We start from the raw sequence: 14,273 nt of genomic DNA on the forward strand, positions 1-14,273 counted from the left end.
AACACACACATCATATGTAGTATTAATTGGCTCATACCCCCATGCATGCACGGGTTAATTGGCTCATACCTCCTTGCATGCACAGAATGCCTACACAGTACAGGTTTAGTCTCCCATATCCAATATTAAAAATACTTAGAAATCCATTTTTTTTGTAATGACTCATGACACCTTTGCTTTCTGATGGTTCAGTGTTTATTAATTATATTGTTTAAAGTTACCTTGAGGCTTATGTACAAGGTATAAATGAAGCATGATGTATTTCACACTTAGACTTGGATCCCATCCACAAAATATCTCCTTATGGTATTCAAATATTTCAAAATATGGAAACTTCTCAAACTTTAAATACTTCTGATCCCAAGCATTTTCAATATGGGAGATCAACCTGTATTCGTTTTACTATTTAACATTTACATAGGACCATGGTGAATCACTGTATAGGCACACATTATACATTCTACTACATTGATATGTTACATGTGTTTGTGAAATCTACATGGGAAAGTCATTGAGTTACCTTAAGCTTCCTTCTATTGTGACACAGCAGTCAGGACGTTTGTGCCTTGTAACATACAGTAATCATAGCTCATTTTAAGAGACAAGGCCGCCATCAAGATCCTTAGCGTTGCAGGTGTTTCTGCATTGCAACAGACACTGCACGTTAATGTTTATTCTATGACAGATGTTCAGTCTCGTGCATACAGCAACGCATGTCACTGATCCGGAGGAATGCCCTTCTGCACACATTAACAAAATACCTTGTTGAAGCATTGGCGTTGCGTTGAGCTTTTTGGCGACATTGTTTTGATAGGATAAAATATTGGCATATAGTTATAATACCTCTCTCTTTTAAGAAAGGTGTATACCTGTCTGTGTGTGTGTGTAGTGTACAGTATTACGTTTTTACCTGTATTACAACAGTGGGACCATATTAATAAAATAAAGTTTTGTGTAAGTGTTGTCCATACTGTGTGGTCTGTCAGTGGCTGTTTTTTGATGGTGCATGTATAGTTGATGACGTCACACATGGCATGTCCAGTGGTGTCCTAGTAAGCACTATTTGCGTTCTGTACCACGTCAAGGTTTATTTTTGCATCAGCACCGCTTTGTACACTGTGTAGTTGATATAGAGTTTAGAGTATTTGTATGTGATGGAGATGGTAAGAAATGCTCAGTTAAATTTAAAAGAAAAATTATGTTGCTGTTTTTTTGTTTTTATGCCAAAGCTGCAGTGGAAAGTCAGGGTAAGAATAAACAATGTTTCTCTAACGTCCTAGTGGATGCTGGGGACTCCGTAAGGACCATGGGGATAGACGGGCTCCGCAGGAGACATGGGCACTTTAAGAAAGAATTAAGGTTCTGGTGTGCACTGGCTCCTCCCTCTATGCCCCTCCTCCAGACCTCAGTTTGATACTGTGCCCAGACGAGCTGGGTGCTTTTCAGTGACCTCTCCTGAGTTCGCTGAGAGAAAGTATTTTGTTAGGTTTTTTATTTTCAGGGAGCTCTGCTGGCAACAGACTCCCTGCATCGTGGGACAGAGGGGAGAGAAGCAGCCCTACTCTCTGAAGCTAGGTCCTGCTTCTTAGGCTACTGGACACCATTAGCTCCAGAGGGATCGGTACGCAGTATCTCACCATCGCCGTCCGAACCCAGAGCCGCGCCGCCGTCCACCTCGCAGAGCCGGAAGACAGAAGCCGGGTGAGTATGAGAAGCAAGAAGACTTCAAAATCGGCGGCAGAAGACTCCGTTCTTCACTGAGGTAACGCAGAGCACTGCAGCTGTGCGCCATTGCTCCCACACACCTCACATACTCCGGTCACTGTAAGGGCGCAGGTGGGGGGGGGGGGGGGGGGGGCGACCTGGGCAGCATTTGGATCCTCTTTTTGCAAAAGTTTAGCATATATACAGTTGGGCACTGTATATATGTATGAGCCCCCACCAAGAAAATGCATATTTAAGCGGGACAGAAGCCCGCCGTCGAGGGGGCGGGGCTTCTTCCTCAGCACTCACCAGCGCCATTTTTTCTCCACAGCTCAGCTGAGATGAAGCTCCCCAGGCTCTCCCCTGCAGATTCATGGTGGAAGAGGGTAAAAAGAGAGGGGGGTGGGGGGCACATAAATTAGGCTCAAAAACATATTATAAACAGCAGCTACTGGGTTAACATTAGCTTACTGTGTTATTCCTGGGTTATAGCGCTGGGGTGTGTGCTGGCATACTCTCTCTCTGTCTCTCCAAAGGGCCTTGTGGAGGAACTGTCTTCAAAAAGAGCATTACCTGTGTGTCTGGTGTGTCGGTACGCTTGTGTCGACATGTCTGATGAGGAAGGCTATGTGGAAGCAGAGCGGGAGCAAGTGAATGTGGTGTCTCCGCCGACGGCTCCGACACCTGATTGGATGGATATGTGGAAGGTTTTAAATGATAATGTTAATTCCTTGCATAAAAGGTTAGGTAAAGCTGAAGCCTCAGGATAGTCGGGGTCCCAACCCGTGCCTGATCCTATGTCGCAGAGGCCGTCAGGGTCTCAGAAGCGCCCACTATCCCAAATTGTTGACACAGATACCGACATGGATTCTGACTCCAGTGTCGATGAAGATGATGCAAAGTTACAGCCAAAGTTGGCTAAATCACTCCGATATATGATTATAGCAATTAAGGATGTTTTGCACATCACAGAGGAAACCCCTGTCCCTGACACAAGGGTTTATATGTATAAGGGAAAGAAACCTGAGGTAACTTTTCCCCCCTCACACGAACTGAATGAGTTGTGTGAAAAAGCTTGGGTATCTCCAGATAAAAAAATGCAGATTTCCAAACGGATTCTTACGGCGTATCCTTTCCCGCCAACGGACAGGTTACGATGGGAATCCTCCCCTAGGATGGACAAAGCTTTAACACGCTTATCCAAAAAGGTAGCCCTGCCGTCTCAGGATACGGCTACCCTCAAGGATGCTGCGGATCGCAAACAGGAGGGTAACCTGAAATCCATTTATATACATTCAGGTACCTTGCTCAGACCGGCAATCGCATCGGCCTGGGTCTGTAGTGCTGTAGCGGCATGGACTGATACCTTATCAGAGGAGTTGGATACCCTAGATAAGGGATACTGTTTTATTGACCCTGGGGCATATTAAAGACGCTGTCCTTTTTATGAGAGATGCTCAGAGACATTGGTCTACTGGGTTCTAGAATAAATGCTATGTCAATTTCTGCCAGCAGGGTCCTGTGAACTCGGCAATGGACAGGTGATGCCGACTCAAAAAGGCATATGGAGGTTTTACCTTACAAGGGTGAGGAATTGTTTGGGGAGGGTCTCTCGGACCTGGTCTCCACAGCTACTGCTGGAAAGTCAAATTTCTTGCCTTTTATTCCCTCACAGCCTAAGAGAGCACCGTATTATCAAATGCAGTCCTTTCGATCTCAGAAACACAAGAAAGTGCGAGGTGCGTCCTTTCTTGCCAGAGGCAGGGGCAGAGGAAAGAAGCTGCACAACACAGCTAGTTCCAAGGAACAGAAGTCCTCCCCGGCCTCTACAAAATCCACCGCATGACGCTGGGGCTCCACAAGCGGAGCTAGGCCCGGTGGGGGCACGTCTTCGAAATTTCAGCCACAAGTGGGTTCACTCCCAGTTGGATCCCTGGGCAATAGAGATTGTGTCTCAGGGATACAAGCTGGAATTCGAGGAGATGCCCCCTCACCGATACCTCAAATCGGCCCTGCCAGCTTCCCCCCACGAGAGGGAAATAGTGTTTACTGCAATTCACAAATTGTATCTTCAACAGGTGGTGGTCAAGGTTCCCCTCCTTCAACAAGGAAAGGGTTATTATTCGACCATGTTTGTTGTCCCGAAACCGGACGGTTCGGTCAGACCCATATTGAATTTAAAATCCCTGAACATATACCTGAAAAGGTTCAAGTTCAAGATGGAATCGCTGAGAGCGGTCATCGCAAGCCTGGAAGGGGGGGATTTTATGGTGTCTCTGGACATAAAGGATGCATACCTTCATGTCCCCATTTATCCACCTCATCAGGCGTACCTCAGATTTGTGGTACAGGATTGTCATTACCAATTTCAGACGTTGCCGTTTGGTCTCTCCACGGCACCCAGAATATTTACCAAGGTAATGGCGGAAGTGATGATACTCCTGCGAAAGCAAGGAGTCACAATTATCCCATACTTGGACGATCTCATAAAAGCGAGATCGAGAGAGCAGTTGCTGATCAGCGTAGCACGTTCTCTGGAAGTGTTACGGCAACACGGCTGGATTCTAAATATTCCAAAGTCGCAGTTGGTTCCTACGACTCGTCTGCCTTTCCTGGGCATGATTCTAGACACAGACCAGAAAAGGGTTTATCTCCCGATGGAGAAAGCTCAGGAACTCATGACACTGGTCAGGAACCTATTAAAACCAAAACAGGTGTCAGTGCATCACTGCACTCGTGTCCTGGGAAAGATGGTGGCATCATACGAGGCCATTCCCTTCGGCAGGTTCCATGCGAGGACTTTTCAATGGGACTTACTGGACAAGTGGTCCGGATCACATCTTCAGATTCATCGGTTAATCACCCTATCCCCCAGGCCCAGGGTGTCACTCCTGTGGTGGCTACAGAGCGCTCACCTTCTCGAGGGCTGCAGATTCGGCATTCAGGACTGGGTCCTGGTGACCACGGACGCAAGCCTCCGAGGTTGGGGTGCAGTCACACAGGGAAGAAATTTCCAAGGTCTGTGGTCAAGTCAAGAGACTTGCCTTCACATCAACATCCTGGAACTAAGGGCCGTATACAACGCCCTACGTCAAGCGGAGACCCTGCTTCGCGACCAACCGGTTCTGATTCAGTCAGACAACATCACCGCAGTGGCTCATGTAAACCACCAAGGCGGCACAAGGAGCAGAGTGGCGATGGCGGAAGCCACCAAGATTCTTCGCTGGGCGGAGAATCACGTAAGCGCACTGTCAGCAGTGTTCATCCCGGGAGTGGACAACTGGGAAGCAGACTTCCTCAGCAGACACGACCTCCACCCGGGAGAGTGGGGACTACATCAGGAAATCTTTGCACAGATTACAAGTCGGTGGAAACTGCCACAGGTGGACATGATGGCATCCCGCCTCAACAAAAAGCTACAGCGGTATTGCGCCAGGTCAAGAGACCCTCAGGCGATAGCTGTAGACGCCCTGGTGACACCGTGGGTGTTCCAGTCGGTCTATGTATTTCCTCCTCTTCCTCTCATACCCAAGGTGCTGAGGATAATAATAAGAAAAAGAGGAGTGAGAACAATACTCATTGTTCCAGATTGGCCACGAAGGACTTGGTATCCAGATCTGCAAGAAATGCTCACAGAGGACCTGTGGCCTCTTCCTCTAAGACAGGACCTGTTGCAACAGGGACCCTGTCTCTTCCAAGACTTACCGCGGCTGCGTTTGACGGCATGGCGGTTGAACGCCGGATCCTAGCAGAGAAAGGCATTCCGGATGAGGTCATTCCTACGCTGATAAAGGCTAGGAAGGACGTGACAGCTGAACATTATCTCTGTATATGGCGAAAATATGTTGCTTGGTGTAAGGCCAGGAATGCTCCTACGGAGGAATTCCAGCTGGGCCGTTTCCTTCACTTCCTTCAGTCCGGAGTGAATTTGGGCCTAAAATTGGGTTCCATTAAGGTCCAGATTTCGGCCCTATCCATTTTCTTTCAAAAAGAGTTGGGCTTCTCTACCTGAAGTTCAGACGTTTGTAAAGGGAGTGCTGCATATTCAGCCCCCTTTTGTGCCTCCAGTGGCACCTTGGGATCTTAACGTGGTGTTGAGTTTCCTGAAATCACACTGGTTTGAACCACTCAAAACGGTGGAGTTGAAATATCTCACGTGGAAGGTGGTCATGCTATTAGCCTTGGCTTCGGCTAGGCGTGTGTCAGAGTTGGCGGCTTTGTCACATAAAAGCCCCTATCTGGTTTTCCATGCGGATAGAGCAGAATTGCGGACACGTCCACAATTTCTGCCGAAAGTGGTTTCATCTTTTCATATAAACCAACCTATTGTGGTGCCTGTGGCTACTACTGACTTGGAGGATTCCGAGTTACTTGATGTGGTCAGGGCTTTGAAGGTTTATGTAGCCAGAACGGCTAGGGTCAGGAAAACAGATTTGTTTATCCTGTATGCTTCCAACTAGCTTGGTGCTCCTGCTTCAAAGCAAACTATTGCTCGCTGGATCTGTAACACGATTCAGCAGGCTCATTCTGCGGCTGGATTGCCGCTGCCAAAATCAGTTAAGGCCCATTCCACTAGGAAGGTGGGCTCTTCTTGGGCGGCTGCCCGAGGGGTCTCGGCATTACAGCTTTGCCGAGCGGCTACTGGGTCAGGTTCAAACACTTTTGGAAAGTTCTACAAGTTTGATACCCTGGCTGAGGCGGACCTTGTGTTTGCTCAATCGGTGCTGCAGAGTCATCCGCACTCTCCCGCCCGTTTGGGAGCTTTGGTATAATCCCCATGGTCCTTACGGAGTTCCCAGCATCCAGTAGGACGTTAGAGAAAATAAGATTTTACTTACCGGTAAATCTATTTCTCGTAGTCCGTAGTGGATGCTGGGCGCCCGTCCCAAGTGCGGACTTCTTCTGCAATACTTGTATATAGTTATTGCTTCAATAAGGGTTATGTTATGGTTGCATCAGGGTTGGACCTGATGCTCTGTTATTTGTCATACTGTTAACTGGTTGTTATACACATGTTATACGGTGTGATTGGTGTGGCTGGTATGAATCTTGCCCTGGATTACCAAAATCCTTTCCTTGTACTGTCAGCTCTTCTGGGCACAGTTTCTCTAACTGAGGTCTGGAGGAGGGGCATAGAGGGAGGAGCCAGTGCACACCAGAACCTAAATTCTCTCTTAAAGTGCCCATGTCTCCTGCGGAGCCCGTCTATCCCCATGGTCCTTACGGAGTCCCCAGCATCCACTACGGACTACGAGAAATAGATTTACCGGTAAGTAAAATCTTATTACCGTATATACTCGAGTATAAGCCGACTTTTTCAGCACTTTTTTTTGTGCTGAAAAAGCCACCTCGGCTTATACTCGAGTCAGTGCAGGCAGAGGCAGAGCAGTGTGAAGGAGGGACATGGAGCGCACAGCGCGCGGCGCTCCTGTGTCCCTCCTGCATCTCCGGCGGCAGCAGCGGCGGTTCTATTACAGGAAATACCCGTTCGTGACCTCTGATCACGAACCGGCACTTCCTATAATAGACCCGCCGCGGCCGCCGAAGATGCAGGAGGGACACAGGAGAGCCGCGCACGCTGTGTGCTTCGTGTCCCTCCAGAAGACAGCGCGGGATCGACGGAGGGGTAAGTAACAGCACTGTGGGGCATACCTGGCACTTGGGGAGGGAACGTATCTGGCAGCACTGTGGGGGCATATCTGGCAGCACTGTGGGGGCATATCTGGCAGCACTGTGGGGGCATAACTGGCAGCACTGTGGGGGCATATCTGGCAGCACTGTGGGGGCATATCTGGCAGCACTGTGGGGGCATAACTGGCAGCACTGTGGGGGCATATCTGGCAGCACTGTGGGGGCATATCTGGCAGCACTGTGGGGGCATATCTGGCAGCACTGTGGGGGCATATCTGGCAGCACTGTGGGGGCATATCTGGCAGCACTGTGGGGGCATATCTGGCAGCACTGTGGGGGCATATCTGGCAGCACTGTGGGGGCATAACTGGCAGCACTGTGGGGGCATATCTGGCAGCACTGTGGGGGCATATCTGGCACTATGAGGGCATATCTGGCACTGAGGGCTGTGTACGGCTAGAGCTGCATTTCCCACCCTAGGCTTATACTCGAGTCAATAAGTTTTCCCAGGTTTTTGTGGTAGAATTAGGTGCCTCGGCTTATATTCGGGTCGACTTATACTCGAGTATATACGGTATTTTACCTTAATGCTTTATATATGAAAATCTCAAATTTGGATTTTATTTATTTAAAGCTGTTGCAGAATTTGGATGTCCATTCTCCCCCATACCTGTCTGTGTGTCTTGCCTTTAAATGTAGCAAATAGGTGGTGACCTAGCAAATAGGCTTTTTTTTTTACTTTTTTTTTTCTAAGAGTTTGCCTTACATGGTAAATACTTTACAAGCAAAGAAGTATCTTGTTTTCCACTTAGTCATCCAACAGTATCAAACATTCTCTACTATCACCACCTAATAACTGGTCAGCAAAGCTTCACCTTCACTCTGTGCTACTGGTCCATGAGCCAAGGAACTGCAGCACGTAGTATCGCTTGACATTGCAAATGTGAGTGAGACCTTGCATTAGCCTTCCTGTTGTCTGTCTAGATCAGGGATTCTCAGGTTTTCGCCTGGGTACCCCCTGGCAGCCGATATGTGGTAATTGTATGCCCAACATTTGCAAAATAAAACACTTGTAATGAATATGAATGTTACTGGGTAATATGATTAGGCCCCATTTTATAATAGCAGGACGTGTGATATAAAGAAGACAATCTAAAAGTGGCACAACAATAAAATTAATTGTTCAAATGTAATTCTTACAATTTATGAAAATCTGAAATGGACTATAAAACTGTAGTCCACGTAAACTTTCTTTTGCCAGGATAGACTTTTGTCATACGCTAGAATGCATTAGGCTACAGATTCCCAATACACTGCTTATTAAGTGAAATAAATGATTACATAATTTTACACATATTACTACATGCAGGGACTGTATATATTTTAAGCCCTAAGCCATGTATTTCAGCTCTTCCAAAACTGTTATATTGTAATCTCCCCTGCATATTGTCCAAGTCTTCCAAGCTTTAAGCCGCATAAACACGGTGCGATATAACTACCAATATGGGCTATATAGCCCATATGGGTAGAAAACATAGTGCATATTGCACCGTGTGTATACAGCTTGCATTGCCGCGCAAGGAAACATAGACTGTGCTGGCAGTCCAGTATTGATAAATCACATAGTCAGTATCGGCCGTAGCCTGCATAACACCGTGTGTATGCAGCTTTAGGCGTAAAAGCAAATATCAGACCATTTGTTTCCTGCACAGCCCCGCCCCCATGAAAAACAACTACACAGAATATTATCTATGCTGGTGTCAGCCACATAAAGCTTAATATATAGCATATGGAAAGTGCCATGGTAGTATTATAATATTATTATATTTTCTTTAGTTCTGGAAAATGATCTGTCTAGTTTAGTTTTGCTCCTTTGTTTTTGTTTAAAAAAAATAATAATTGGATTGTGTCCATCCTTTTGCTCACTGTGTACGATTAGGGAGAAATTAGTAATATATTTGCTCTAATAATTGTTATAATAGATATAATAAAGGCAATCCCTGACATCACTATAATGCTAAAATTGTAAAATTTGCTCATAAATAAATCCTGGTTTTATCAACCTATTATACTTACATTCAGTATCAAAACTGTGTTCACAAAAAGGAAACTGATGTTTTCAGTCCTAAATTTGTCAAGATGAATGTGAAGCTATTCTAGTAGCTTGTGCTATTTCCTGGATATGATCTTCTCAAAAATGTTGCTTGTTAAATTCATTTTACAGATGCCTTTCATTTTTAAATCTATAGTCAAAATAAATATCTGATTGTTGCTTTTGACAATAAAAAAAAGAATACCCACAAGCCGTTCAATAAGGTTTTAGATGTGTGACGTTTATTTTCTTGCATTGAAAGATTGTTACGTGCGTGCTACACATGCGTAACAAGGCACATTCTTGCTCATAAAGTCACATATACGTGAACTATAGGAACCTTCTGCTTCTGTCATATGTTTTGTATTTTGAAGCTTTTCTGTGATGTATTCAAACACTTTTTTCCCTTTGCCTTGATACAAATCTTCGGTAAAATAAGGAACTATATCTTTGTGTGTTTAAGAGGAAAGTGTGTGAATAATTTGTGGTGTGTTTGATAGAAGATTCCTGGTGCAAAGTGTACCGTTAAGGCTTCAGGTTTAGTTTTGTTCCTAAAAGTCCATGGTAACCTGTGGAGAATGGTTTCTTGGTGGACCTTTTTATAAAGCCACTGTCTTCAAATGTAAGACCTATCCCCCTCGTTTTGTGATATGAAAGGGTATGTGAACTCTTGTCTGTGTAAAGTAAAACAATGCTTGTGGCGGATGCTTTTGTATTGTGGATATAGATATTTCTTGTGCTTAGCTCTTTCATATTGTTTGCCAATTTCACACTTCCCTTTTAGATTTTGCTTCCTACAGTATAATTTTTTCTGCCTCCTTTAATAAAGGAATTGAGCGCAGCATAATGAACAGGTTGCTCCTGCTGTCCATGTCTTATAAATATTTAGTCTAAAGATGTTGTTGTAAATTCTCTTCTTTCATAGGTTACAAGGCAGATCCATGAGCATGAGCAGGAGAACGAGTTGCGGGAACAGATGTCAGGATATAAGCGGATGCGGCGCCAGCACCAGAAGCAGCTGATCGCCCTGGAGAATAAGCTGAAGGCTGAGATGGACGAGCACCGCCTTAAGCTGCAGAAGGAGGTGGAGACTCATGCCAACAACTCGTCCATCGAGCTGGAAAAGCTTTCCAAGAGGCAAATCGTAGGCATGGATAAAGAGGTAGGCATCACAATTCTTGGTAACTTATTTCACTTCAGTTGCAACATTCCATTATTTTAGGTACATTTTAGATACACTTTTGAAGCTAGTCGAAGAGCTATATATTTTTTAGTTTTTCATATCAGAAATCTTTTTGATTTATTAGTGGTGGCAAATGGTAAATTTAAACCATTTAAAAGTTCATTGCTTTGTGTGAAATTGTAAATGAGAGTTGAAAGGAACACAAAACAATGTGTCCTTTCATAAATGTTTCTGTCACAGCATATTGGTTTTTGTGTGTCTAACATAAATTCAGAGTAGTCCCATTCATGGTTCAGTTTCTGACCATTATTTTCTGTGTTGCTGCTTGTACCTATTGGCCAACCAACCACCAGCTAAATGAAATTGAGGGAAATCACATTTGCAGTTTCAGGCAAGCCACTACATGACCGTTTTGTGTTGACAAGGGTAAGAACAAACAGTGCATCATATAGTGAGTAAGTCAGTCACAGGCAATTAATAACCAGGTTGAAGGCCAGTGAATTGCAGGGTTGTTAGCTTAAGGATTGGTAGAATAAGGTAAGAAACGGGTTTATGAGTCCTTGATATGATGCAGCATTGGCGCAGACTCTGAATTGCACGGTTTATTTGGTTTTGTGAGACATTATTATATGTTGTGATTAAATGTAGTTGGTATTCAGGCAAGGGCATGTCTGTGACCAGCTTTCTATCCAGTACAATCCCTAGGTCTTTGCTTTAGCCGTTAAATAAAGGAAAAGAAATGATTAAATGGACTGCATCATGACGTTCCAGACTAATCATAATGCTAGGGAACAAAAGTTAAATGAGCTTTCTGCAGCGCGATACACTGGTATTCCACAGGGAATAACATCGGTGTGTAGAGTTGGATCTTGATCCGAGGCACCAACAGGCTAAAAACTTTGACTGTTCCCAGGATGCACCTCACCGCCTCCTCTATTTAACCCCTCCTCTGTGCCCAGGAGTTCATTGTGGGGATAGAGTGCTGCCTGTAGCCTCTCCCCCCAGCTCCGGGCGCCATCTACTGCAGATGTTCCCGCCCTGGAGCTGCTTTCACTTTCCCCTCACTCCCTGCTGAGACCTGGCGCCATTTTAGCTAAGGGCCGCTCTCTATGGGATTACTGGGTGCTGTCTCCTCTGTATAGCCGCCTGTTCCAGTGCCGTGCTTATACAGGACACTTGAGTATTCTACCTGTTTTTTGACTGTGTTAGTTAAGAAATAAGTGTGTTACTGACAGAATAGGTGCTACAATTATTCTGTGATATACATCCAGTACTGCTGTGCATTGTTATATCGCTTTGCATATACATATCTGCTATTGTATGTAAATTGCCTGTCTAATGCAGTATTATTGTTGTGTACATTATTCCTGCATTGTGTTTGTGACTGAGTGTGCCATATAGCTACTGTGTGTGCTCTCCTTTTCAAGTGTATCACACCCTTGCTATCACTATATTCTAAACCCTGTGAGGATAATTGCGTCAGGGTCCACATTTATTTGTCTATAAATATACATATATAGTGCTACACAGTGTATACATCTCAGTGTATTTTTTCTGTGTATTTCAGTCATCCCATACAGATTAATTTCTCTGTTTGTGTCCTGCTTTTATTAGCACATAAACCAGGGGATTACGGTATTATTATTGTTTGGCTATATTGTACTGTGTGCCACATGGCTGCATTCCTCATAATGTCTGCCACACAGGACGGAAATTCAGTGGACGCTCCTGCATCAGGCAGTGCTGCTCCCACAGATTTATTGGGAGGGGAACCTGCTGCTGGGGATGTGTGGGTACTGGGTCCCTTACATCTCCCACTCCACCTTTGACCCCCGTGGCCAACCAAGAGCCACCGTGGGACGCCTTTTCTTGTATGTTAAATAATTTGGTAACACATCTTACGCCCCCTGTGGGACTGCCTGTGCCATTGCAGCCACAATTTGTCCCTGTAGCCTTTCCGCCTTGGACGGACACACTATCTAACCAGATACAGTTTTGAATAAATCCTTGGTTAAACAGAAGTCTACACCTCAGCCCTCTGGGGCTTAAGGGCCCCTCTAAGCGTGTGATTTCCTCCTCTCAATCCACTCATGTTTCAGATACTTCTTCTGATGAAGATGGGGCCTATACTGATCCGATTGATTCTGACTCAGCGGACTCTGATGGGGAGCATGTTACTTCAGGTTGATGTCCTTGAATTAGTGGAAGCTATCAAAATGGTTCTCCAGATTGATGATGAAGCTGATCCCACTACTGTATCAAAAAAGCCTGATAAATTCAAGCGTCAGAAGGTGGCAAAGGTCGTTTTTCCTCACTCTGACTTTTTTAATTGACATACGTCAAGAGGCTTGGGTCTCCCGTCCTATCCAAGAAGATGTTGGCTCGTTTTCCTGTCCCTACGGAGTTAACTAACAAGTTGGAAACTCCACCGCCGGTCGACTCGCATGTCGCACGGATCGTGGTTTCCTCTTCTCTGCCTGTTACCACTGTCACCTCCCTGAAGGAGACGACAAATAAGCGTGTGGAGGGATGCCTGACGTGTATTTATTCCCTAATTGGGGCAATTCATAGGCCCACTATTGCGGTCTCCTGGACTGCAAAAGCTATTGATGCGTGGGTCCAGGTACTGGAGGAAGAGCTACCTCAGGATATTTCTGACATTGCCAAACAGTGTCTGTCTCATATTACCACCGCCTCTCATTATATTGAAGAGGCGTCCTCTGAGGCAGGTATTCTGGCGTCCAAAGCGTCCACTACGTCTACTTTGGCTCGCTAGCTTCTGTGGTTGCGGTCCTGGAAGGTGGACCTAGATTCCAAGAAGACTCTGGAGGTGCTCCCTTTTAAGGGAGACATCCTTTTTGGAGAAGATCTTAATAAGATCGTGACTGACTTAGCCTCTGCTAAGACTGCGTTCCTTCCTAATACTACTACTCCTGCTCTGAAAGCTAAAAGTACTACTTTTCGTTCCTTTTAGACTTCAGGTAAATCAAAGGGTCAGGGGTACTTGAGCAAGCCTCGTACTTCCAAGACCGGTAAGCCCAAATCTAAACGATCCTTGGCTGCCCGTCGGCCTGCTTCCAAACAGGACAAGCCTGTAGCATGACGGGGAAGGCCTCCCCCTGGGGGACCCCAGGATGGGAGGCCGACTCCTGCAGTTTGGTCTGGTTAAGGATCACTTCAGACGCGTGCGTGCCGGAAGTTGTCTCTCACGGGTACGCTGTCTCTTTCAAGAGACGTCCCCCTCGCCAGTTCTGTGCAACAGTCATCCCATCAGACCTGTTGAAGGCGCAAGCTCTACACTTGGTTGTCAAGTCACTCCTGGAGACAAGAGTGGTTGTGTCGGTGCCTATCTCCCAAACGGGGCTGGGCTACTACTCGACCCTGTTTCTAGTACCGAAACCCAGTGGGTCTTTCCAGCCTATTCTCAACGTCAAGTCACTGAACAAATTTGTGAGAGTTTCCAAGTTCCGTATGGAAACACTGCGCTCCATTGCACTGGCCATGCAACCTGGGGACTACGTGGTATCCCTGGATATACAGGATGCTTACCTGCATATGCCTATTGCCATTTCGCATCAGAATATCTGTGGTTTGCTATTGGCAACCTCCATTATCAATTCAGAGCTCTGCCCTTTGGACTGAGTACGGCCCCTTGGATTTTCA

The 14,273-nt window shown here is 45.8% G+C and overlaps 1 protein-coding gene across 5 annotated transcripts in view; it reads left to right on the top strand.

Moving 5' to 3' along the window:
- Positions 1-14,273, top strand: part of TAOK3 (TAO kinase 3) — a 498,025-nt gene that overhangs the window by 404,342 nt on the left and 79,410 nt on the right. For all 5 annotated transcript variants that reach the window (XM_063964317.1, XM_063964318.1, XM_063964319.1 and 2 more), the window contains one exon: positions 10,353-10,589. In XM_063964317.1, the coding sequence (XP_063820387.1) occupies positions 10,353-10,589 (237 nt within the window). The remainder of the gene's footprint in view (positions 1-10,352; positions 10,590-14,273) is intronic.

Source organism: Pseudophryne corroboree, chromosome 1 (genome assembly GCF_028390025.1).
Source record: "Pseudophryne corroboree isolate aPseCor3 chromosome 1, aPseCor3.hap2, whole genome shotgun sequence".
Classification (NCBI taxonomy): Eukaryota; Metazoa; Chordata; class Amphibia; order Anura; family Myobatrachidae; genus Pseudophryne; species Pseudophryne corroboree.